The sequence below is a fragment of the Chiloscyllium punctatum genome, chromosome 12, assembly GCF_047496795.1.
Source record: "Chiloscyllium punctatum isolate Juve2018m chromosome 12, sChiPun1.3, whole genome shotgun sequence".
Classification (NCBI taxonomy): domain Eukaryota; kingdom Metazoa; phylum Chordata; class Chondrichthyes; order Orectolobiformes; family Hemiscylliidae; genus Chiloscyllium; species Chiloscyllium punctatum.
Genome location: NC_092750.1, coordinates 75,679,239 through 75,706,979, shown reverse-complemented (window position 1 = coordinate 75,706,979; position 27,741 = coordinate 75,679,239). Strand labels below are relative to the sequence as shown.

At 41.4% G+C, this 27,741-nt stretch overlaps 1 protein-coding gene across 7 annotated transcripts in view; it reads right to left on the bottom strand.

Annotated features, from left to right (window-relative positions):
- The window catches only part of LOC140483948 (nuclear receptor subfamily 2 group C member 2-like), a 226,292-nt gene that overhangs the window by 89,089 nt on the left and 109,462 nt on the right, over positions 1-27,741 (bottom strand). For 6 of the 7 annotated variants that reach the window (XM_072582812.1, XM_072582814.1, XM_072582815.1 and 3 more), the window contains 2 exons: positions 15,146-15,323; positions 6,660-6,781 (listed from right to left, as the gene is read on the bottom strand). In XM_072582812.1, the coding sequence (XP_072438913.1) occupies positions 6,660-6,781; positions 15,146-15,323 (300 nt within the window). Of the gene's footprint in view, positions 1-6,659; positions 6,782-13,169; positions 13,584-15,127; positions 15,324-27,741 lie in introns of those variants that run through there. The other variant, XM_072582816.1, reaches the window with a different exon arrangement.

The window sequence follows — 27,741 nt, the reverse complement described above, 5'->3', positions numbered from 1 at the left end:
TGCAATTTCTGATAGCCTGCCTCACTGTCCACAATACTGCCTATTTTAGTGTCAGCAGCAAACGTAGTGATCATGCCTTGTACATTCTCATCCAAATGGGCCCAGCACTGATCCATGAGGCATTCCGCCCATCACAGGTCTCCAGTCCGACAAGCATCCTTCCATTATTTCCCCGTGCTTTCTACCATCAAGCCAATTTTTTATCCAATTTCTCAGCTCGCGTTGGATTCCATGTGGTCTAACCTTACAAAGCAACCTACTGTATGTAACCTGATCAAAGCCTCACTGAAATCCATACAGACTACGTCTGCCCACCATACCCCCCACCCACAACCCTGTCCTCATCAACCTTCCAGGTCATTTCATCAAAGAAATCCAAAGAAGTCTTAGTGGAAAAGGTTTTCTAACCACTATACCCCCAAATTTTGGTATAATCCACAAACTTACTAAACATGCCTTCTTTATTCTCATCCAAATCAATTAAAAATGACAAACAGAAGTGGACCCAGTACTGATACCCATGGAACACTGCTGGTCACTGGCCTCCAGTCAGAAAAACAACCCTCTGTATCCTCCTGTTATGCCAACTTTGTATCCAAAAAGCAAGCTCATCCGGGATCCCATGTGATCTAACTTTACTAGGTTGTTCTACCATGCAGAACCTTATGAAAGGCTTTACTAAAGTCCAAGTAAACAATATACTGCCCTCATCAATCTTTTTGGTTACTTCCTCCAAAACCTCAATCAAGTTTGTGAAACATGATCTCCTTTGCACAAAACCGTGCTGACGATCTCTAAGCATTTCTTGCCTCTCCAAATACATGTAAATCCTCTTTTAGAATCACCTTCAACAACTTACCCATCACCAATGTCAGATTCACAAGTTCCCATACTTCTCATTACATCTTTTATTTAAAAAAACACACGTCAGCCACCCTGCAGTCCTCCAGCACTTCACCCTTTTATTGTAGATGATAAAAGTATTTATGCTCGGGGCTCTTCAATTTTCTCCCTAACCTAATCTATTTTGATACCAGGGATATGATCTTTGTTCTGCTGTGTGGGTGTACGTAATGTGTAAAATGCATTGAGTAGCTTGTTATGATAATTAAATGATTAATGATCTTGGCTACTTGCTCAGAGCAGGAGCTACTGGCCTCTCTGTGAAGGGACTGACCTTCCTAAATGATGGTTATGCAGCTGTGGCCATTTTTCACACCAAATGTTTTAAACAAACACTGAGAACACAGTGTGTTTGTTTAAAATTTCTTCTGCACTCTTCCCAGTTTAATAACATCCTTCCTGTAACAAGGTGACCAAAACTAAACACAACACTCCAACGCAGCCTTACCTACATCCTATACAGCTGTAACATAACTTCCTAACCTCTATACTCAGTGCCCCGATTGATGATCCTCTCTCTGCTTCTCTTCCAAATGGAAGCTGCACTGCTTTCGGTGTTTCACAGCCTCTCCTGTTGGTCCTCTAACTTCGAGAGTGCACCCACCATCCTTATTTTAAAAAGCCATGGTATTCTCTGGTCACTGGTCAGTTAAAAATTCATGTCAGGTTTGACTTCCCAATAGGGTGTGGGCCAGGATTTGTGATTACTCCAATGTTGAAGTCCTGATCCCCAAAAGACAGACCTTCAGGAGATCTCAACAGTTTGTCAGAAGCAGACTTCCAGATTTCCAATGGTGGGATTTTAACCCAAGTCCCCAGTACATTAGCCTGGGGATTTGGGTTTCCAGTCCAGTGATATTAATGTACCACCTCCTACAAGTTTAGGAGACAATGAATGAAATTGGCAGTAAATGTCAGTGGGTGACAGAGGGGTAAGGATTCATAGAATCCCTACAGCGTGGAAACAGGTAATTTGCCACCGACCTTCCAAAGAGTAACCCACCCAGACCGGTTCCCCTATCCTATTACTCTGCATTTACTCCTGACTAATGCACCTAACCTACACACCCCTGAATGTCATGGGCAATTTAGCATGGCCAACTCACCTAAACCTGCACATCTTTGGACTGTGGAAAGAAATCCGAGTACCCGGAGGAAACCCACATAGACACGGGGAGAATGTGCGCACGCCGCACAGACAGTTGCCCGAGGCTGGAATCAAACGCAGGTCCCTGGCGCTGTGAAGCAGCAGTGCTAACCACTGAGCCACCACGCCACCCATTCAGAGTGTAGATTGAATTGTGATATGGCAATAGGAATGAACAGCAGAGGGATAGGGAAGAACGCGAGTTAAAAGATTACGTTATGGGACTGTAGGAGACAATTTATTGGGAATCAGAACGGATAGACTGAGCAATTGATAAAGCTTTGTGTGAAGACCTTATTCCGGACTTCACCCATGTACAACATGGCGCTTGATTTCTCCATGGAGGTTATTCTCCATTTCTTGGACTCAACATAAAGGAAAGCATCTTGCTTTATCCAATCCATTAGATCTTTGCTTTATCTTCTTACCCTCATGTTTTCTTTCTTCCTTCAATCTGCTTCCTTTCCCTTCCTATCTACCCTCACGTTTCATGCGAACGCTCCCACTTCCAACCTTATAATGGAGGGCAGGTCATTGATGAAGCAATTGAAGATAGTTGGCTCTAGGACACTACCCTGAGGAATTCCTGCAAAGAAATCATGGAGCTGAGATCCCTGAGCTCGAACAACCACAAACCACCTTCCTATGTGTTAGGTATGACTCCAACGACTGGAGAAGTTCCCTGACACCTATTATTCCTGTTTAAACAAAAGCTTGACTATTAGTCTGCTTTAATTTGAATCATTAAGATTTAAAGTTATCTAGGTGAGCTGTATCACTAACCACATGGTGGACATAGCTGATAGTTGTGACAAATGTTTGCACCAAAAGGTCCATGATGACATTTTCCACCACACATCTGAACTGTCCTAATCCTCTTTAGATTCAGGATCATAGTAAGAGTCATACAGCACAGAACCAGACCCTTCAGACCCTTACACTATGCTGTACATAATCCAAAACTAAACTAGTCCGACCTGCCTGCCCTTTTGGCCCATATCCCTCCAAACCTTTCCTATTCACTTACTTATCCAAATATCTTTTAAAAGTTGAAATTGTACCCACCGCTTCCTCAGAAGTTCATTCTACACGCAAACAACCCTCTGTGTAAAACATTGCCCCTCATATCTTTTTTAAATCTTTCTGCTCTCACCTTAAAAATATGCCCCCTAGTCTTGAAATTTCCCATCTTTGGGAAAAGACCATTTTAATTTCTAAGTTCTCATCATGTGATGCTTTAATTTCCTTTTTCAGGAAGCATGCAGTTCATTGCTTTGCCAAATAAAATTCCCATAAGATGCTTCAAGAACTTTGTTAAGGTTACAAGAACATAAGAAACAGGAGCAGGAGAAGACCATTCAGCCTTTCAAACCTGCACTGCTATTCAATTAGATTCCCTGTAAGAGCATAACAGCATATGAAATAGTAACAAGTATGCTATTTGGCCCCTTGAGCCTACTCTGCCATTCAGTAGGATCATGACAGATCTGACATTACACACATCCACTTTCCTGTCTTTCCCCATAACCTTTTATATTCCTTCTGATCAATAATCTATCTGTTGCAGCCTTAAGTATACACAAGCTCTCATGGTAAGAAGTTCCTACAACTCTAAACCTTCGGTGAAGAAATTCCTCCTCATCTCAGTCTTAAATTGACACCCTTTATTCTGACACTATGCCCTTTCATCCTAAACTGTCTGATGAGGGGAATATCCTCCTAGCACTTACCCTGTCAAACCCCTTAATAATTCTATATGTTTGATTGAGATCACCTCTCATTTCTATAACCTCCAGTGAATGGAGTCCCAACCTTTTTAACCACTGCTCCTAAGACATCCTTCTCTATATCAGGGGGTCATTCTAGTGAATCATCTCTGAACTGCCTCCAATGAAATGATATGTTTCCTCTTGCAACACCATTTTCTTACACTATCCACACATCACCTGATGTAGTCAATATGTACATAAATAGACGGAAGGATCCTTATGCTTTGTTAAACATTACGATTTGGCCTGCTATCTTCAAGAGATATCTTCTGTGGAGATAAGGTTAGGTCCCTCTGTTCCCATTATTTATCGGTCTTAGAACAAAGAACAAAGAAAATTACAGTACTTCAGCCCTCCAAGCCTGTGCCGATCCAGATCCTCTATCTAAACTGCCACCTATTTTCTAAGGGTCTGTATTCCTTTGCTCCCTGCCCATTCATGTAACTGTCTAGATACCTCTTAAGTGACATTATCATTCCCGCCTCTACCACTTCCGCTGGCAACTGTTCCAGGTACCCACTACCCTCTGTGTAAAAAGCTTTCCATGCATAGCTCCCTTAAACTTTTCCCCTCTCACTTTGAACTCATGTAGTCCCCCCCACTCTGGGGAAAAGCTTCTTGCTATCCAAACTCTCTACACGTCTCATGATTTTGTAGACCTCAATCAGGTCCCCCCTCAACCTCTGTCTTTCTCATGAAAATAATCCTAAACTACTCAACCTCTCTTCATAGCTAAGCACCCTCTCTACATCCGCTCCAAAGTATCCACATCCTTTTGGTAACGTGGTGACAGAACTGTCCGCATTATTCCAAATGAGGCCAAATCTATGTCTTATACTGTAACATGACCTGCCAACTCATGTACTTAATACCCCATCCAATGAAGCAAAGCATGCCATATATGCCTTCTTGACCACTCTATTCATCTGCATTGCCACCTTCAGGGAACAATGGACCTGAACACCCAGATCACTCTGTACATCAATTTTGCCCAGGGATTTTCCATTTACTTACAGTTCGCTCTTGAATTGAATCTTACAAAATGCACCACCTTGCATTTGTCTGGATTGAACTTCATCTGCTATTTCTCTGCCTAACTCTCCAACCTATCTATATTCTGTATTCTCTGACAGTCCCCTTCACTATGTGCTAGTCCGCCAAACCTTGTGTCATCGGCAAACTTGCTTACCAGGCAACCTACACCTTCCTCCAAATTATTTAAGTACTTTTTGTCTATTTCTTTGCCTAAATGCACTCTCAAATGTATTACCTCATATCCATCAGAACTAAGTTTCATTTTTCAGCCCAATGACAAAATCGCTAATACTTCAAAGTTTGGGAGAAGATTTGTAGCTCGGGTGCTCGTTGTTGTGGTTCTGTTCGTCGAGCTGGGAATTTTTTTTTTAGATTAGATTAGATTACTTACAGTGTGGAAACAGGCCCTTCAGCCCAACAAGTCCACACCGCCCCGCCGAAGCGCAACCCACCCATACCCCTACCTTTACCCCTTACCTAACACTACGGGCAATTTAGCATGGCCAATTCACCTGACCTGCACATCTTTGGACTGTGGGAGGAAACCGGAGCACCCGGAGGAAACCCACGCAGACACGGGGAGAACGTGCAAACTCCACACAGTTAGTTGCCTGAGGCGGGAAATGAACCCGGATCTCTGGCGCTGTGAGGCAGCAGTGCTAACCACTGTGCCACCGTGCCGCCCACCTTGCATTTGTCTGGATTGAACTTCATCTGCTATTTCTCTGCCTAACTCTCCAACCTATCTATATTCTGTATTCTCTGACAGTCCCCTTCACTATGTGCTAGTCCGCCAAACCTTGTGTCATCGGCAAACTTGCTTACCAGGCAACCTACACCTTCCTCCAAATTATTTAAGTACTTTTTGTCTACTTCTTTGCCTAAATGCACAGTCTCTATCCACAGACTCTATCAACAAACACATCGACCTAGACCCAATACACCGGCCACTACAGCGGACAGCTCGAACTGACAACCGGGAGCGGCAGAGACAGGCCACTATAAATGCCGGAGGAAACAGCACAGAAGCGCTTCACAGGAGGCTCCCAAGCATTGAGGATGTCACCTAGACAGGGGACGAAACGTTTGCAAGACAAATTCCCAGCTCGACGGACAGAACCACAACATCGCTTATACTTTCCTGATGAAGGGCTTTTGCCTGAAATGACAATTTTCCTGCTCCTCGGATGCTGCCTTTTCCAGCACCACTCTAATCTAGACTCTGGTTTCCAGCATCTGCAGTCCTTGTTTTTACCCATTTATACATTCCTGCCAACTAAACTTTTCTTCCTCATTCTAAGCATGACTAATTTTTCTATTACCATGAAACTTCTTAATCACTGATATATACCACGAATAGTGAGGGTCCCAGTATCAATCCCTCAGTTTGGGGTGGCGAAACAATTGTCCAGCACTAAAAACACTCATCCTTTACATCCTATCACTCAGGCAATTTTAGATCCAACTTGGCATTTTCCTTTGATTCCCATGGGTTTTAATTTGCAAACAGACTGCCATGTGAGACAAAGTAAAAGATATTGATAAAATCCTTGTGATTACATCAATTGCAGTACCTCTCTCCCCACCTTAAAAAATTCAATCAAATTAGTCTTTACAAATCTATGGCTGATTAATCTGTACTTTTCCAAATGCAGATTAATGCTGTCCCTTTGAGTTTCTCCCAACAGTTTTCCACCTAAAGTTATTTTTGCTGGTGGTACTTAGTCAAACAATCATTTCATTCTTTTTTTTTTAAATAACAGTACAGTTCTCTGGCATCAGGATGAGTGAAGTACAAGGCTTACCCTAGAGCCTGGAATGCTGGAATCGATCTGGCCCAGTGCATGGACAGGAAGAGAAGTCTGGAGGCAGATTCACAGATGTAATGGACATTCAAGTACTCAGGCATCGGGGTGGGCATGGTCAGCTGTTAAAAGAAAACCATGCTATTATTCTTCATTGCCCCTTCATGCCACAACTGCAAACCATAATGTATAATAATACTGAGATAGTTTGAGAGTTATACATTATTACACAACATGTATTACTATTTACATAATCGAAACACACTATTATGCTGAATAGATTTAGATATTTTAAACAACCTGTTCAGAAATATTATGACACATCTCTGGAGTAGACGGGACTTTTACCTGGGTCTCCTGGTTCTGGGGCAAATACACTACCAACCACCACAACAGCCAGAACTGAATAGGTCTAAAGTGATGTTGAGTTAGTACACAGAACTCATTTTAAAAAATCGCTCCAGTCCAAAAGAAATCAGACAGGATTCATGTTGTTTTGACTGTCTGATTTCATGGATACAGCTAAGTTTATAAAGCTTTTCTTTTAGTACCTTTCTCACACCTGAATCATGAAAATATATTTCACAATAGGAGTGGAAACAGAAATTGTTGGTCAAAGTCAGCAGAGTTAAAGATTTTCATCTGGTGACTCTTCAGCAGCTGGGAAAACCTGGTATTTATGCTGAAGACAAGGTTGTGGGAGAAGGGTGAAGGGGTAGAAGGGAGAGGTGAGTCGATAGGTGGAGATGAAGCGCAGAGAGAGAGATGTGAGATAGGTAGGTAAGTAAGGGCAAAATGGATGGCAGGACAGGACAGAAGAGAAGCTGAATAAGTGACTGTTGGTACTCTGTGCTGAGACCAACCCATGTAATGTGATAATAGGCTTGAGAGCAGGAGACTCAATGTTTTTTCTCCTCTTGTCTACTCCCTCCCCACTTACATCCGGACTTCTTGTGACACTATATCTGTATCAGAGTTTCACATTTGCAGGCTCCAGCTGCCTCCTCTTCACCACAGAGATCAAATCCCTCCACACATCCACCCCCCTATCAGGATGGTCTCAGGGGTTTCTGCCTCTATCTGGAAAAAAAGGGCTGAACCATCCCCACTCACCACCACTCACTTCTGCCTGGCTGAACTTGACCTCACTTTGAACAAAAACTCCTTTAACACCTTTCAATTTCTTCAGGTCAAAGGCATGGCCACGGGTACACACATGGGCCCCAGTTATACCTGTCTTTGTGACCTACATGAAACATTCCTTGTTCCAATCTTACTCGGCACCATCTACCCCACAACAACTTTCTCTGGTACATCGATGAAACCATCAATTCTGTTTCTCTCACTCATTCTGAACCAGAAAACATTATCAAATTTTCTTCCAATTTCCAGCCAGCTCTTATCTTCACCAGGTCCATTTCTGACTCCTCCCTTCCTTTCTTCAAAATCTCTGTTTTCATTTCTGGGTATAGACCAGGGAGCTGTCTGCGTGAGTTTCCTCCAGGTGCTCCGGTTTCCTCCCACAGTCCAAAGATGTGCAGGTCAGGTGAATTGGCCATGCTAAATTGCCTATAGTGTTCGGTGAAGGGGTAAATGTAGGGGAATGGGTCTGGGTGGGTTGCTCTTCAGAGGGTCGGTGTGGATTTGTTGGGCCGAAGGGCCTGTTTCCACACTGTAAGTAATCTAATCTAATCTACAAACCCACTATCTTACTCAGTTACCTGGACTACACATCCTCACACTGTTTCTTATAAAAACTCCATTCAAATCTCCAACTTTCTCCATCGTGTCTGTTCTGATGATGCTGCCTGCTGCAGTAGGGCCTCAGAAATGTCAACCTTCTTTCTCAGCATTCCCTGCTACCGTGATCATCAGAGTCCTTAGTTATGTCTGCCTATCACCCACACTTCTGCCCTCTCCCCTTCCTTTTCTTCCCATAACAGCAATAGGGTTGCCCCAGTCCTCACTTACTATCTCATCAGCAACCACATCCAAAGGAATGTAAGCCACCATTTCTGCCATCTCCAGCAGGATGCCACAATCAGGGATATATTCCCCATCCCTCCCTTGTTAGCCTACTACAGGGACTATTCCCTCTGGGACAGCCTGGTCCATTCTTCTTCCACTCCCAACCACCATGCTACACCCCCCACAGCACCTCGCCATGCAATTGCACAAGGTGTAACACCCACCCATTTACCTTCTTTCTGCTCACCATCCAAGCCCACAGGGAAACCTTTCAGGTGAAGCAGTGATCTATCTGTACTTCATTCAATCTAATCTACTGTATTCACTGCTCACAATGTGGTATCCTCTACACTGGGGAGACAAAATGCAGACATAGATGTTCTGCAAAGCAGTCACCAATGTCTATCCATAAAAATGACTTTTTGAGCTTCCAGTTGCCTGCTATTAAAGACACCACTGTGTTCCCATATCAGCATTTCTATCTTGGGACTGCTCCAATGTTCTAGTGAGCCTTAGTGCAAGCTCAAAGAACAACATCTAATTTTCTGCTTTGGAACTTTGCAGCCTACAGGATTCAACATCAAGTTCAATAACTTTAGAGTCTGATTTCATCCTTCCAATTTTTTTTTTTTAAACACACACACGCCACACCCAGTCCTGTTTTGTCACTGGTTGCTTTTAGCACAGCCAAACCATCATCACTTATACACTGTCTCGTCTGCCCTGCTAAAAATCACACAACACCAGGTTATAGTCCAACAGGTTTAATTAGAAGCACACGAGCTTTCGGAGCGACACTCCTTAATCAGGTGGTAGTGACTATAACCTGGTGTTGTGTGATTTTTAACTTTGTACACCCTATCCAACATCGGCATCTCCAAATCACATCTTCTGCCCTGGTCCTTGTTTACCCACTGCTTTCATATCTCTTTCCCTCTGGGTTCCACCTCCATCTATCTGCTCATTTCTCTCTCCCATCACACCACTCACCCCGGTCTTCAGCATAAATACCAGGATTTCCTAGCTGTTATCAGTTCAGATGAAGAGTCATCAAAATGTTATCGCTACTTTCTCTCCACAGATGTTGCTAGATCTGCTGGGTTTTACCAGCAGTTTCAGGTTCAGATTTTCAGCATCTGCAAATCTTTGTTTTATTTCACAATAGGAAGTTTGTTGAACCTGTGTTCACCCTTCAAAAGAGCAGTCATGCTTATTACCATATCCCTGCTTAATTTCGTAAGCCTATAAATGCCTCATTCTGTTTCAACTCCTTTTTGAAAACCAGTTAAAAAATCAGTTTCCACCAGCTTTCCATATATACCATTCAATCGCAACAACACTTAGACTGAAAAATGTCTCATCTTGGCCAATGGTTTGAACCTACAGCCTGTGGTGACCTATTCAACTGGCAGACAGAACAGCCATTATTTAAAGGCTTTTATTTTGCATTGGCAGTGCGATTACCTCTGGACTAGGAGGTCTGGATTCAAGTCCTATCTGCTCCAGAGGCTGTTATAACATCTCTAAAGAGGTTGATTAGAAAGCATTTTTTAGAAAGCCCTTATTTACTGTATCCACATCTTTAACACCTCTATCAGATCACATTTTAATTGTTTCTATTCCAAGGAGATTAGTCCTAATTCTTCCAATCTCTCCTTAAACTTAAAATCTCATCTCTACTAGCATCATGGCAAACTATCTGATCAACTCATCCTGCCAATTTTAAACACTGTTCAAATGGAATTGTAAACCCATCTTAGTGCCTCAAAACGTTCTGTCCAGAACAGAAGTTATTAAATGCCTATGGATCAAAGTGTCATTGGTGTGGATTTATGAATTAAAAACAGGTCTCAAACTTGTTCTCAACATCAAGTTGTTCTCAAACTTGTTCAAACAGGTCTCAAATATATATTCTGTATATATATTTCAAAAATTATTTGTATTTGTTTAATTTAAACTATGGTTATCTGGGGGTTTTCTTTTAATCAATATCTTGCTAAGGCAGAACTGATTGCAGCTGAGGATACCCCAGAAAAAAGCCTTTCACTAGTTGCCCTTTTCTATGCTTTACAATGAAATTCTCTCTCATTCTTCTACACTCAGTTAGCTAGACAATTGGCTTGCCATACAGTGATGGGTTCACTCCTGCACCATTTGAGGTAGCATGAAGGAATCTCCTTCTTCAACCTCTCCCCTCACCTGAGGCATGGTGATCCTTTGATTAAATTACCACCAGTCATCTCGCACTAATGCTTTGAGATAATAAAATGCCTGCCAATCATTAAATAGTTGTGCTGTGAGTGAGGTGGACAAAGGCAGCTTGCCCTCAGGAGGCTGGGTCCCTGCCTCCAATTTCAACTTCAGCACTTAGTAACAAAGCTGCCAAGCATGAGTCTGCCAGAATGTCATTCAAACAAGGGAAAGGAAGAAATCTGAAAACTTGACTTCAAAATGTGAGCCTAGTCTACTGTTACCCATTAGCAAACCATTTAAGTCATAAGATGGCAATTCAGTACCATTTTCGGAAGGGCAATTCAGGATGAACACAAAATACCGGCCATGCCAAATGATATCTATCTCCTGGGATGAATAAGCAGAACTTCTGAAGAAGGGTCACTGGACTCAAACCGTTAACTCTGTTTTTGTCAACAAATGCTGCCACTCCTGCTGAGTTTCTCAAGCAATTTCTGTTTTGCTGTTTGTTAATCTCTTCCCTTTATATGCTTGTAGCTAACACTGTTTGCTTTTATTTCTTGCTAGTTTACCCTCATATTTAAAGTATTGCTTCTTTACAACTTGTTTGTCATCCATTACTGATTTAAAACCTACTCAAATCCTGAAGCTTACTATTGATTTTGCTAAAATTTGAAATTATTTTTAATTCAATATTTTGCCTAACTTTTACTGTTAGCCCTGCTAATACCACTTTTCTAGTGGAGTGTTTATTTGTAAAGGGAATGTACATTTGGTGAGAAATATGAACTGATGTCACTTATCCAGGGTCATATAATTTTCCAATTTATTTTGCCCTCAACATCCATAAATAATTCTTTGAAGTTCAAAATCTGATTTTAGACTCAACCATATCACTGTCAAACTTCAAATGAAATTCCATCATGTTAAGATTACTCTTCCCCCAAAGCCCTTTATTTTAAGATGAACTCTGTCACATTATGGAGTACATCAGATAAAAAAAACCTGTTTCCCAGCTCAAAAACATGCTGCAAAATTAAATACTTAATTGGATACAATGCCATTATCCATTGGACCATCAAATTTGTGAATTAAATTAACTAAGAGACTGTGGTTGTGTGACTAGAAAAATGTGAGAAAGCAGGGAGTTGTGATCAGTGGTTGTTTTTCAGACTGGTGTGTGGATTGATGTTTCAGTGGTCAGCACCATGATCATGAATGTTTTTTGATATTATTGGACATGCTGCATTTGGTACACAGGTCAACATTTGTAAGATTACTGATGACATGAAACACACAAATGTTATAACCATTGGTGAAGATAGTAACAGAGTTCAAGGCGATGTAGATTGATAGTAGACAAACACAAGGCTGGAAGAACGCAGCAAGCCAGGTGGAGAAGTCATGTTTCAGGTGTTAGCCCTTTTTCAATCCTGAAGAAGGGTTAACACCCGAAGCATTGACTTCTCCATCTCCTGACGCTGTCTGGCTTGCTATATTCTTCTAACCTCCTGTTTTTCAACTTTGGATTCGAGCATCAGCAGATGTTTTTGTCACTGACATAGAATGAGAAAACGGGCATTAAAAATTTTACATAATTAGTGCCTACTGATTCATTTTATAAAGGAGAACAAGAAGAGACGACATAAACTAAAAAAACACAATTTAGAGGAGATAGAGAAAGAGAGGAATCCAGAGGTGCACTTATAAACATTGTTGAAAATGGCAGGATAAGCTTTAAAATAGCACACTGGATTCTTGGCTTTATTGATAGAAACACAGAATACAGACATGAGCAGGTTATACCAGATTTTTAATAAACACTGCTTAGATCTTGGTCAGAGCATTGTTCTATTCTACACAAAGGCATTTGTAACAACTTATATTTGTATACTGCCTTTACTAATAACTCCTAAAACATTTCAAATATTTTACAGTATTGCAAAAAACTTTTGACAGTGAACCATACCAAACAATTTAGCACAAATGGCCAAACGTTTGGCCAAGAATTTGATTTAAAAGAGATCTTAGAGGAAAAACAAAGTATAGGAGGGTGGCACGGTGGCTCAGTGGTTAATACTGCAGCCTTACAGCACCAGGGTCCCAGGTTCGATACCACCCTGGGGCGACTGTCTGTGTGCAGTTTGCACATTCTCCCGGTGTCTGTGTGGGATTCCTCCGGGTGCTCTGGTTTCCTCCTACAATCCAAAGATGTGTAGGTCAGGTGTATTGGCCATGCTAAATTGCCCATAGTGTTAGGTGCATTAGTCAAGAAGGAGATGGGTCTGGGTGGGTTACTCTTCGGAGGTTTGATGTAGACTGGTTGGGCCGAAGGGCCTGTTTCCACACCGTAGGGAATCGAATCTAATCTAATACCAGAGCCAAAAAAATCTGAGCAGCTAAACACAGGTTACCAACGATGGAATAACTAAAATTGGAAATGTTGAAGAGACCAGAACTAGATGAGTGGTTGTGATATTTTGAATGGTTGTGCGGCTGCAGAAGATTACAGAGATAAACTGGGGAGAGGACATGGGGTTTTTGGGAGGATTGGGGTGGGTTGGAACTTAAAAACTTGAGAATTTTAGATGTGGCATTGCTTGACTGGCAGCTTACATATTTCAGCTCACACAGAGATGATGGGTGAATTGGACTTGGTGCAATTAGGATACAGACAGTGTAGCTTTGATCACCACAACAGGCATCAAACAAGGAAAAATGGTTTCCTGTAGAGGGCTGGTTGGCAGAACAACAGTAGGTGACCTGAGGAAAACATGTTTGGAGGGAGTCAGAAAGCAGGAAAACAAAGCCCAAGTCAATCTAAAATCACTTTTTGGGAAATTGTTGCAATCTACTATTGGAATAACAGAACATTTAGAAAATCAGAATACAACTGAGAAAGAAAAATTATGTTTCACAAATTAACTATTTACAATATTCTGATCTAGTCTAACTAATGCTTTGCATTGTTTTAGCAAGCCTTCCCTATTTTTATTTTGGACTTTTTAAAAAATAAAGGCACATATTACCTGCTGAACTTGCATGCCAGCTTTCTGTGATTTATGCCTAAGGACCCCTAAATCCCTCTTTGTTGGAACTTTCTGCAGACATTCTCTGTTTAAGTATTACTCAGTTCATTTATTCTTCTTGACAAAGTGCATAGCTTCACATTTTCCACATATTGTTCTATGTGCTAAGTTTTTGCCCATTCACTTAACCTGTCAATATCCCACTGTGGATTCTCTGTGTCATCCTCACCACTTGTCTTCACATGTACATTTGTGACATCTGCAAATCTGGGGGAAGTGCATTTACTTTCCTCATTTAAATCACAATAAATATTGTAAATAATTATGGCCGCTTGTACTTATCCTCAGTTACAGGCTGCCATCTTGAAATTCCATCCATATCTCAAAGTGATCCTCTCTCTCAATGTTAATATGCTATCTCCAACACTTTGGCCCCTATTAAGTAGTCTTATCAAATACCTCTTGGAAATCCAAATGATTTCCCTTCATAAAGCCATGCTGATTGCTTAATTACATCAAGAATTGCAAATGCTCTGCTATATAACTCTCTATAATAGACTGCAACATAAATTAAAGATGTTTCATTGGCATTTTCCAATCCTCTTGGACTTATCTACAATTTAAGAATTCTTGGAAGATTACTACCAGTGCATCAACCACAGCTACTTCTTTTAAAATCATGAAGACAGTGCATGAAATGATTGGCAAATTCAAGCTTCCTGCTTATGCTTCGTAGTGTCTAGCAAAAAATATCTATACAAACCGGACTTGTGGGACAAGATTTGTCATTTTCATTTTAAGAGAAGCAGAAAAAATATTATAGTTGAGATGTTATGCTGCTTACTCACATAATAAATGCAAAATTAATCAGCCTGCTGGCTTTTAAATGGCTGTCCAGAGAGTGGGAGAAACACAAACAGGAGCACTGATCTTTGCTGAAGTACAGTGTCCAAACTGAGCAGAGTACGCCAGCCAGCATTTGACTTCACACAAGAAACATACATTTAACTCACTTGAAATCACGTCCCTTTCAGATCAAAGCCAATGTTCCATGATTTTTGTTTGATTTCTATTCTAAACTATGCACTACTATTTCAATAGCTACATTCATGGGCACATCTGATGAGCTTCAAATCTCCCTCTAGCCCTTCAGTCTAATGCCTGTTCCAATATCTCACACAGCAAGCATTGTTCTTGATCATATGTAGGATGGGGTTGGGGCAACAGGTTCCTACATTGGTATTTACTGGAATTGGAATTGGAAACTGCGTCACAAACCTTGTCATGATAACAAACCTTGAAGATCACATGGGTGTCTGTCAGTAAAGGTCCTTCCACTTCTATTATGGGCATCGATTGGTCTCTGCTCATCAACTGGATATTAGTTTCTCCTATAGCTTCCAAACCTTCCATCAGGCCAGGCACAGTGCTCCCATCCGTAGGGCTCAGTGCTTTCGCCAAAGTGTCAAATGCCCTGCAGTAAAGAACATGTCACTAGCGCTTTAATCCTACACGCACTGTATAATTACAGCAACACAGAACGAACAAGGAACATACTCCAATTGCAACATTTAAAGCATTGTGTAATTGCTTGGGTACGCCCAGGTATCTGTGTTCTTTTAGGAAATGGGCAGGTGCATGCTTACAGATCAAGTTTCTGAATCCCTGCCTCATTTGGAGCCTATACTAATAGCTGGACTCCTCCAAGAGACTCAGTTGTCAAGTTGGAAAGCAGTTGATATTAGATAGCTGTACAGACCATGACAGAAACAATAAGGCTCAGAGATTCACCAGCACCAAATGACGCCCAGTTTCGAAACAATCAAACAGCATTAGCAAAGAAAGATTCAGGGAGGGAATTTCAGGGTCTTTTCAGCTGAAGGCAATGTTGCCAATAATGCAGCAGGTAAGATTATGGATATCAACAGGTCGTTATGTGAGCAGTGCAGATACCTTTGAGATTTGTGGGGCTGGCAGAGATTATAGATAGAGTGGAGGAACTCACAAATGGACTTGAAAACAAGGATGAGAATTTTAAAATCAAGACATTGTCAGAAACAAGCTAATGTAGGTCAGAGAGCACAGGAATTTAATGCAAGTTGCAATATGAAAGCAGAGTTTTGTTTAGTTGGGTTTATGCAGGTTCCAAGGTGAGCGACAGGTATTGGAATAATCATATTCAAAGGTAACAAAAGGATTGGATCAAGATTTTTAGCACGTTACACCTCTCTACTGTAATGCACTATAAATAAAGCCTCATGATTCCTGAAGTTTTCAAAAAAGGTAAAGATTCTCAAAAGGTACACAGAATTCCCCAATTTAGCTGATTTTCAGACACAGGTTGACAGGAAGTACGGGATAGGTTTCTGTATTTGACAAGAACCACTATTTATTTAAAATAAACCAACTTTAGTGACAAGTAAACAATAATAAACTGTAAGCCTACAAGCAGGCAGACAGACAGGAAGAAAACAATGATGTTATAGGCAGAGGAAAAGACTCAGTGGTCTCTTGTCACAGGATCTATTGAGATAATTCAAGAACTGATCATAAAGCTACTCCTTGATCTTTCTTTCCAGATGCTTTCATTTGTTTGCAGGAGGCACAGGGCGACTGGTTCACACTTATAAAGGCATCTGAAAGATTACTTAAAAGTCATAGTTTGCAACAATTGCTGAAGGAAGAATAAACTAGTTTTCTTTAGAATGAAAAAAAGTGTTTTTTTAATGACAGAGAACAGAGTCAGCTCCTGTGTTTGCAAAGGTCTAATGGTTTCTCACTATCTTATTCACAGCCCAAAGTTGTTCAGTTACCAGGGAATCAATAGTTTTTGGCAGCAGACAGCCTTTTTCATTGACAATTGGTCACTAGTCCACAGACCAATCAGCTACTTGTTGCTGGCTGACTCTCAGCCTTTGCCTCCAGCTCATCTGCAAAGTACCAATAGTTGGGTAAACACTGCAATACCAGTGTCAGGTAACTTGCTGTCAAAAAAAGTGTAGCAATCTTTAACAATCCTTAGTGTTTAAAACAGTTTTTTTTTCCCATCTCAGTCCGCAAAAAGAAATATAGGAAAAATTAAAAGACACAGATAAACAGAAAAATAGGAGCAGGAGTATATTATTGGGACCTTCAAGCCTGTTCTGCCATTCAATATGATCAGGGCTGCCCATCCAACTCAGTATCCTGTTCCTGCTTTCTCCCCATGCACTTTGATCACTTTAGTCCAAAGAATGATATTTAATGAAAATGTTCAATGATTTGGCCTCAACCGCTTTCTATGCCAGAAACTTTCATACTCACCATACAGGCTCACCATACTCTGGCTGGAAAAAGAATCCCCATCTTAGTCCTAAATGTCTTGCCTTCACCTGCAACCCCTGGTTCTGGACTCCCCAATCATCAGGAACACCCTTCCTCTATATACTCTGTTTAGCGATGTTTGAATTTTATAAGTTTCTGTGAAATCTGCAATCATTCTTCTAAACTCCAGTAAATATAGTCCTAACTTATCCAGTTTCTCTTCATACATCAGTTCTCTCATCTCAGGAATCATTTGGATCAGACACAGTCCTTAATGCCTCTGTCCTTAAAAACAGTGATTGACCATTTCAAAAATATATCCTATTACTAAAATATTCAATACTTAAACAACAAAACATAGGACTTATCTCCATCCATTCTTCCTTCCCTCGCTTTCCTTTATAACCCTAGCTTTTCTTAACCCTGACACTCAGAACAATGTCTCTGAAGTTACATTATCTTTACAGCAATGTGATGTACGTTTATGTAAATGGTTGAAACACCATTTGTATCGGAATAGTTTCATATTCCAAACTTTAACTTACATTGATCGTAATCAACTGGACTTCACTGAAAAGTTTAGTCTTTCCTTGTTTCCATGTCATATATAAACTTCAAAGTGCTGAAGAGCCAACAACAATCCCAAACTCTCACAACACTGTTGAGTACTTCTTCTAACACTGGTTTAGATTAGATTACCTACAGTGTGGAAACAGGCCCTTCGGCCCAACAAATCCACACCGAACCTCCAAAGAGTAACTCACCCAGACCCATTTCCCTTTGACTAACGCACTTATCCTATAGGCAATTTAGCACGGCCAATTCACCTAATCTGCACATCTTTGAACTGTGGGAGGAAACCGGAGCACAAAGAGGAAACCCATGCAGACACGGTGAGAATGTGCAATCTCCATACAGACAGTCGCCCAAGGCTGGAATTGAACCTGGGACCCTGGTGCTGTGAGACAGTAGTGCTAACCACTGAACCACTGTGCCGCCAAACCAACTAAACCACCGTTTAGTTTCTTAGAATCACAGAATTCCTTCAGTGTGGAAGCAGACCATTCGCCCATCGATATTCCTAAAGGTTATCCCACTGGATTCTCTATTCCTGATTCACTATCCTATAACAAAACCAACCTCAAATCAGTGCCACTAATCGCCTTTTGAAAGGTCTGGAAAAATCACAGACTGGTCCATACAGTCATAGAGATCTGCAACGCAGAAGAAGGTTTAACAGCCTATCATATACACACTCAAAACCAACCAGCTAACTATTCTAACCCCATTTTCCAGCAATTGGTCTATTGCAAGTGCACATTTAAATAATTTAACTTTGAGGGTTTCAGCCTCGAACACCCTGAGAAGCAGTGAGTTTCAGATTCTTTTCACTCTCTGAATGAAGAGGTTTTTTTTAAAATCACATCTCTTCTAAACCTCCCATTGTTTACCCTAAATCTATGCCCCTCCATCAAGGGAAAATGCTTCTTCCTGTCTATTTTAGACAACTCAATTATCCCCTCTCAATCTCCTGTGCTCGAAGAAAACAGCCCCATTCTGTCCAATCTCTCTTCCTAACTAAAATTCTCCAGGTCAGGCAGCATCCTCGTAAATCTCCTCTGTACTATCTCCAGTGCTATCACATCCCTCCTATAATGCGGATTTCAGAACTGCACACAATACTCTAGCTGTAGCTGAACCAATTTTCTTTTACAATTACAACATAACTCCAGCTCTTAAACTCTATGCCCAGCTAACAAAGACTAATATAGAATACTGTATGCCTTCTTAACCACTTTATCCACTGTTCTCACCTTAAGGAACTGGTGTACATGTTCAGCAAAGTCCCTCTATGTTTCCCAAATCCTACTGTTCGAAATATATTTCCTTGCCTTGTTTGTCCCTGGCAGGACAATACCAGCAGAGTTGGCAGCACCTTGGTATACAGTTGGGAGAGAGTTGTCCTGAGAGTCCTCAACATTGACTTGGACCCCATGAAATTTCACGATTATCCAGATTGAATCCTATTTATCACTGATCAGCTCATCTCACCAGCCCATCCATAATCTTCCTGTAATCTAAGGCTACCCTCCTCACTATTTATCACCCCATCAATTTTTGTATTATCTACAAATCTACAAATACAGACCCTCCTCATTCCTGAACAAGGGCTTATGCCCGAAACGTCAATTCTCCTGCTCCTTTGATGCTGCCTGACCTGCTGCGCTTTTCCAGCAACACATTTTTCAGTACAAATCTACTGATCAACCCTCCTATAGTTAAGTCCAAATCATCTGTATAAACCACAAAGCAAGGGCCCCAACATCAACCCTTGTAGAATCCCAGTGAGCACAGTCTTCCAGTTGGACATCTACCTCTCAATCACCACTGGTTCCTACCACTCAGCCAATTGTGGATCCAATTTACCAAATTTCCTTGGATCCAGTGGGCTCTTACCTTTTCATCTGGGACGAATGTCAAAATTGGGAGAGCTGACTCACAGACTAGTCATAACACAATGCAGGAGAAAATTACTGCAGATGCTGGAATGTGCAATGAAAACAAAAAAATGCTAGAAATCAGAGCAAGTTGGGCAGCATTAATGGAGAGACAGCAAGCTAATGTTTCCAAGTCAAAATGAGCCAACGTGATATGTGCAGGGGACAAGTGTGTAATGCGGGTGGGGTGTGTTGCAGGAGAGAGACATTGTGGAGCTGGAGAAGAAAGATGTTGATAATGCAGATTAAGTGATTGGAATGTGAGAACAGGCAGTGTCTAACTGCCAAACTAGAGAGAAAAGGTAGTCCCACTGGAGTGTGGGGAGGGGAAAAAGAACATGGTGACAGAGAATGCAACAAGTAACACCTCTGTTTCTGTTCCGTAACTTGACTACTCGTTTTCCTTTCACTTTCCCATTTCCAATCCCTTTCAAATTTATGAGTGTGATAGAAAAGTCTTTTACGGTTTAACTAATAATCATCAGCCATTATTGCTGACTGTCTGGCAGTTACAGCTCTCTAGACACTAACTTTGTACCCAAAAGTTTCTCTTAAGGTGTCATAATCTTGAGAAATCTCTGACAATGAAGCATATATTTCCTGTGTCTAACCTGTAAACCTCTACTAGCATGGAGAGTAAGTGAAGAGGTGGCCTTATTGAGTTGTTCAAAATTATGAACAAATTTGACAGATTAAAGAAGGATATTATTTTTCCATTGGTTGGTATATATCAATAACTAGGGGTCATAATTTTAATATTATCAACAAAAGAACTAGGAGTGAGATGAGGAAAAACGTCTTTACTCAGAATTGTTAGGATTTAGAACGTGCTGCCTGGGAGAGTGAGAAGGCAGATTCCATACGAGGTTTCAAAAAATATCTTGATTTATATTTGAAGCTGATGAAATTTGAGGACTATGGAGATAGGGCTGGAGAATGGGACTAGCTAGTTAGCACTTTTGGGAGACAATATAGACATAATGGGTGAAATGGTCTCCTTTTGTGCTGTAAAATTCTATGATTCTGTGTCCAGTCCTATATTGGCCAATACATTTGAAGCTTTTTTTAAAATGACATGAAGAATGCCTCCATAATGTTTTCCCCAACTTTTGTAGGCCTTGTACAAACTTAAATATTTCCTTAGTAGATGTCAAATTGCAACTCAGATTCTCATCAGGGTCTGCATGAGCATCTGATGTTTCCTGTTTCAAATACATAGTTTGAAACATACATACCACGGTGGCTCAGTGGTTAAGCACTGCTGCCTCACAGCACCAGGGTCCCAGCTTCAATTCCAGCCTCGTGTGACTGACCGTGTGGAGTTTGCACATTCTCCCAGTATCTGCGTGGGTTTCCTCAGGATGCTCCGGTTTCCTCCAGTCCAAAGATGTGCAGGTCAGGTGAATTGGCCATGCTAAATTGCCCATAGTGTTAAATGCATTAGTCAGATGGAAATGGGTCTGGGTGGGTTACTCTTTGGAGGGTTGGTGTGGACTGGTTGGGCCGAAGGGCCGGCTTCCACACTGGAGGGACTCTAATTTTGATCTGATATTCATACTCTCCCACTTGCTCACACTCTTGCAGTTCAAATTCTAGCTTTGTTATTTCCATACATTTCAATCCTATTTTATTTCACCTTTCCTGACCTTTTCTTATGTTGTTCTGCTCTCTACTAGTCTTTTACCACCATATCTAGTTTCTTAATTCTCTCTTCATACTCAAGCTGCTTTAAGTGAAATCAAATGTTACCCAATTCTGATGCTTCACTACCAGGAGTGCTACGTCTCCCTTGTAATTTCCCCTCATCCCATGCACCGTGCAAGTATCTCAATTGCCTAACCTTTCTTAGTTCTGTCAGGCAGAACTACCACCAGGTTACCTGCTAAATCAATCAAATGTTCTTTGAGAGTTACCTTAGACTGCCAGGGATAACCTGCAGGAAATCCTTTGCCATTTGCAGTGCCTTGACTTAAATGTAGTACACAACCTGGTGTTTTGGTTCACCTATGTTTTTTTATTAATACCACAACCAAATCCTAATTGTTTAAAACAGAAGCAATCTTGGAAAAGCCCCCAAAACTTTGTCACAAAAGTTAAAAGATGCTTAAAAATAAGAATTCTCCAACTTACTTGACTTTCAACCCAGGTTGGTAGAAAGCATGAAGCAGGTTTCTGCATTTGACAAGAATGACTACATGTTATCAAATAAATAGATTCTATGCACAGGTAAACAATTATGAACCATCAGCATATAACTTTCCAAGTCAAAACTCTAACTACCTTATAATCTCGCCCTTTATATACACGCGCGCAAACAAACAGGTAAAAGAAGTGAGTATTGTCAGCAGAGGAAAAATCTGGGAAAGCAATACTGCTGTCCTTGGTCACCGGGTCTGTTAAGGTGATTCTTTAACTGATCAGAGTGCTGCTTCTTGAACTTGTGTCTCCAGATTCTTTCACCTGTTTGTAGGGGGCACAGGGCGACTGGTTAACACTTACAAAGGCCTCTGATTACTGAAATGTCACAGTTGACAGAAACTATTAGTTTTTTTCAGAATGAATGTGGTTTTTACTGCAGACAATAGAAGTAGCTCCTGGGCTTGCAGAGTGATGGCTTCTCACTATTTTATTCACTGCCCTAAGCTGTTCAGCTACGTGGGAACCAATCACAGTTTTCTGCAGGCAGAGAGCTTCTGTCATCAATAACTGGTCACCAATCCACAGATCAATCAACTACATATTGCCAGATGATTCTCCATTTATTCACAGCCCTTGACTCCAGCTCATCTGCAAACTATCTAATACTGCTGTAAACAGCAGTTGCATAAACAGTGGATACAATAACAGAGGTGAACCAAAACACCATGTTGTGTATGCCAGGTTACTTGCTTTCAAAAAAAAAGCAATTCCTGAATAAGCTTTGGTTAATTTCCTATTTCATTCCAGAATTATAATGCACAGAAAATTAAAAAGACACAGTCCTTACAAGCAGTTGCTGAGCTGACAGTGCAGTGCAGGGCAACGGCATGGAGATTGAATGAGTGAATGATTAAATGCTTGGAAAGAGACTTCAAAGTCAAAACAATAATGTAAATAACTTGTGGAACGTTTTAGAGAACATCTCTGGGACATGTGCACTAAATAACCCCACTGCTCTGTGGCCAAACACTAACTCCCCCTTCCCACTCCGCCAAGGATGCGCAAGTCCTGGACCTCCTCCATCACCAAGCTCTAGCCACCCAATGCCTGGAGGAAGAACGTCTCATCTTCGGCCTTGGGACCCTGAGACTACATGGGATCAATGTAGATTTTACCAGTTTCTTGATTCCCTTCCCCCCCATCCCCCTCCACCTTATTCTTAATCCAACTTTCCAACTCAGCATCCCCCTCTTGAACTGTCCTACCTGTCCAACTTCCTTCCCACTTATCCTCTCCACCCTCTTTCCCAACCTATCACCATCACCCCCCACCTCCCATCTCCCCATCACATTCCAGCTATCTTCCGCCCAGCCCCACACCCCCTCCTATTTATCTCTCAGCCCCCTTGGGCCACCCCCTCATTCCTGATGAAGAGCTTATGCTCGAAACATCAACTCTCCTGCTCCTCGGATGCTGCCTGACCAGCTGTGCTTTTTCAGCACCACACTTTACTTTGCTGCTTTTGTTTTCAGTGTCGAAAAGGGATTTTGAAAGAAAGAGGTCAGTGTGAGCATTGCAATAAGTAACATGCAGTTGAGCAACAATAATTTCCATAGTATGAAAATTATTTGCCTAAACAGCTTCACGACTCATAAGCTGTACAGTCCAATCTTTCTCCATCACATTGACCTTTAGGATTTGACCTTTCACCCTCCCCACAACCTTCAGCATCTAACTCTTATAAAACAGCAAGTATGATCAGGTTAGATGCCGTTTCCTCACCCAAGCCTGAGTAATCTGTTGTTTTCGATAACTTAAACAGCTTAATGACCAATGAGGGCTCTGGATAATTACACCTGGATATATGAAATCCATTAGTACACTCAAGGTGCTACTTAGTCAGTTAGATGGCCAGTGTCAGCATAGGTTTCGCCCCTGTGTTTGCTTATACAATGGGGCCTATCTCCTTGCCTTATTCAGAATGAAGAAGAAAACATTCCTACATTTTAATAAAAGCTTCAATCTCTTGTTTAATTGTTTTGCTTTGAATGGACGCTTGCTGCAATTTTAAGAATAAGTAAACTGCCTGATTCTAGAAATGTCTTGCAATGCCAGGACACAAATGTGACCTTCCATGTACCTTATGAATATTGCAGCCAAGTTAGCATAAAGAACTAGAGTCATCGAGGTATGCAGTACTGAAACAGACCCTTCAGCCCAAGTCGCCCAATTTTCCTAAACTGAATTTGCCTGCAATTGGCGTATATCCCTCTAAACCTTTCTTATCCATGTACTTATCCAAATGTTTTTTAAATTTGTAATTGTACTCACCTCTTACCACTTACTTTAGTAGATGACATATTTACCTCAGCCAGTTCTGAACAAAGGAGACCGTCAAAATCATTACAGCCTAACCAGGATCTGCATCCAAAAGATCATTTTGCAGGGACCATTCTTTGCAGGACACCTTGTACTGGGTGTTACACTACTCCTCCACTCCCAACACCACCCACACTCCCAAGCATCTTACCAAGCAATTACAGAAGATGTAATACCTGCCTATTTACTTCCTTCCTTCTCACTATGCAAGACTCCAGCCACATCTTTGCAGGTGAAGCAGCGATTCCCCTACACTTCATTCAATCTAGTATATTGTATTTGCCATTCACAATGTGGTCTCCACTGGGAGATGAAGGCAGACTCGGTGACCACTTCGCAGAACATTCTGCCCATAAAACAGCCTCAAGCTTCCAGCTGCCTGCACAGTACACCACAGTGTTCCATGACCAAAATTTCAATTTCAGGCCTTGCAAGTGCTCCAGCAGAGCTCAGTGGAAGCTGGAAGAAGAGTAACCCATCTTCTGCTTCGGACTATGCAGCCTTCAGAACTCAATATCATGTTCAATAATTTTGTAATCTGAGTACCTTCCTCTATGTCCTTTACCCACTCCAGACCCATCCTCATATCACTGACTTGAAGCAACTTGTGATTTGCAAGTTCTCTGTCCTCCTTTCATTTCCCTGGATGAGCATGTTTGTAAATATGTGTTACCATCACATAAACAGGTGCCAAACAGATGCCCATAAGGCAGCCTCGAGCTTCCAGCTGCCTGCACAATACACCACAGTCCCTTGGGCCATCCTTCCCATACCAACTAGTTTTCTCCATTTAAACCAGTTCCATTTGGCTGCATTTGATCCATATCTATCCCATCCATGTCCCTGCCTAAATGCTTCTTATAGCACAGAATTGTACTTTCTTCCACCCGCTACCTCTGGCGGCCTGTTCCAGACACTCAACACCCTGTGTGAAAAGATTGCCCTCTGAGCCCTTTCACCTCTTACCTCTCATCTTAAACCCATGCCCTCAATTTCAGACTCCTCTGCAATGGGGAAAAACTGCCAGCTCTCTACCTTACTTTTGACTCTCATGATTTCATAGATATCTATAAGGTCAACCCACAGTCTCCCATGTTCCAGGGAAAACATCACAGCCTGTACAACATCTCCTCATAATTCAAACCTTCCAGTCCCGGTTGTATCCTTTTTGCACTCTTTCAATAGCAGGAAGAAAGAACTGCACACAGTACTCCAAATGTGGTCTCATCCACATCTTGTACAGCTGCAAAAGACATCCCAACTCCTAATTCAATCCTCTGAATGATGAAAGCAAGCATGCTGAAAGCCTCCTGCACCATTCTGTCTACCTGTGATTCCATTGTCAAGGAGATATGAACCTGAATCCTTAAATCTTTTTGTTCTATAACACACCCCCAGGCCCTATCATTAACTGTGTAACTCATGTCCTTGTTTGCCTTAACAAATTGCAACACCTCACTTTTATCTAAATTAAACTCCATCTGCCATTCCTCAGTCGAATGGCCCAGTTGATCAATATCTCGCTGCGTTCACAAATAACTTTCTTCACAGTCCACTATGCCACCAACCTTGGTACCATCTGCAAACTGACTGACCATACATCTGAAGTTTTCATCCAAATGATTTATATAAATAACAAATAACAGTGTCTCCAGCACTGATCCCTGTGGTACACCAGTGGTCAAAGCAACCCCCACCAAATTTGCAGTGGGTCATTAAATTGGACTTCACAAACAGGATTTGGAGGAAACATTTTTTTAAGTCACATTCTTGAAGTTCTGAGATTTACATATTAATGAACCGAAATCTGCAACCCATTCTAAAAGATGAAAGATATAACAGCAAACTAGGTTTGTTCAATATATCGTTTCAGTTGCATGACACTGTAACCTTTCGCGATAAAAGCCGTGTCTCATGATCCTGCTCCACAGCTACCTGACGAAAGGAGCAGCGCTCCGAAAGCTAGTACTTTCAAATAAACTTGCTGGACTTGAACTGGTGTTGTGTGATTTGTAACTTTGTCCACCCCAGTCCAACACTGGCACCTCCACATCAGAACATGAAGACTGTGAGCCAGAAAGGAAAAGAAACATAAGGAATAAATTACATTTGGTTGTAGGTTAGTTTGCCGAGCTGGTGGGTTGTCATGCAAACGTTACATCGCCATGCTAGGTAACATCATCACTGCAACTTCCTGAAGCATTGTTGTTCCACTCCACTTGATATCTATACGCTCTGGCCTGTTAAGGTGGGTGGTATCACTTCCGATTTTCTTTTGTACTAGTTTGTAAATGGGATCTATGTCAACATGCTTGTTGATAGCATTGCGGGTTGAAAACCAGGCATCTAAGAATTCCCATGCATGTCTCAGTTTAGTTTATCCTAGGATGGTTACGTTGTCCCAGTCAAATTGGGGGTCCACTTTGTCCGCATGTCCTGAGATAACGGAGAACTGGTTGTGCTGCTTGGCTGTGACTTGGTGTTTGTGTATCTGGATTGCTAGTTTTCTTCCAGTCTAGACAATGTAATGGTCATAGCAGTTGTTACATGGAATTTTGTACATTACCTTGGTCCTGTTATGGAAATCGGGTCTTTCATTCTTATGAGCAGTTGGTGCAGTTTGGCTGTTGGTTGGTATGCTGTCATGATTCCTAGTGGTCATAGCAGTCTGATTGGCATTTCTGGTGTATGTTTTTGATATAGAGTAGGGTGACCAGTGTCCTTATGATCACACAGTGTCCTTATGGTGTTGTCTGTCCAATAGGATGAAGCTATTGAGGTAACTGTTGTTTGTGAAGACCTTGTATAGGTGTTTTTCCTCATGCCTGCATATTCTTGTGTGTTGCAATGCATAGTAGCTTGTTTAAATAATGTCCTGACACAGCTCCGTTTGTGGACACTGGGGTGGTTGCTGTTGTTGAGGATTTGGTCCATGTGGTTGGCCTTCCTGTATACATAGAACATGGAACATCAAAGCACAGTATAGATCCTTTGGCCGTCGAAACTAATCTGAAACCCAACTAACCTACACTATTACATTATCATTCATATGTTTATCCAATAACCATTTAAATGCCTTTAAAGTTTCACACCTTTACTACTCTCTGACATCTGTCCGATATCTATCACCCTTCAATTTAAAGCTTTGTCCCCTCATGCTAGCCTAAACCATCCGAGGAAAAAGGCTCTCACTGTCCACCCTATCTAATCCTCTGATCATCTTGCATGTCTCAATTAAGTCACCTCTCAACCTTCTTCTCTCTTACTAAAACAGCCTTAAGTCCCTCAACCTTTCCTCATAAGATCTTCCCTCCATACAAGGTAAAATCTTCTCAAATCTCCTCTGCACCCTTTTCAATGCTTCTATATCCTTCCAATAATGCAGTGACCAGAACTGTATGCAATACTCAATTGCGGCCGTATCAGAATTTTGTACAGCTGCAACATGACTTGATGGGTCTGAAACTCAATCAGTTGGATGCTGCCTGACCTGCTGCGCTTTTCCAGCAACACATTTTCAGCTTTGAAACTCAATCCCTCTACCAATAAAAGCTGTACACCTTCTTAACAATC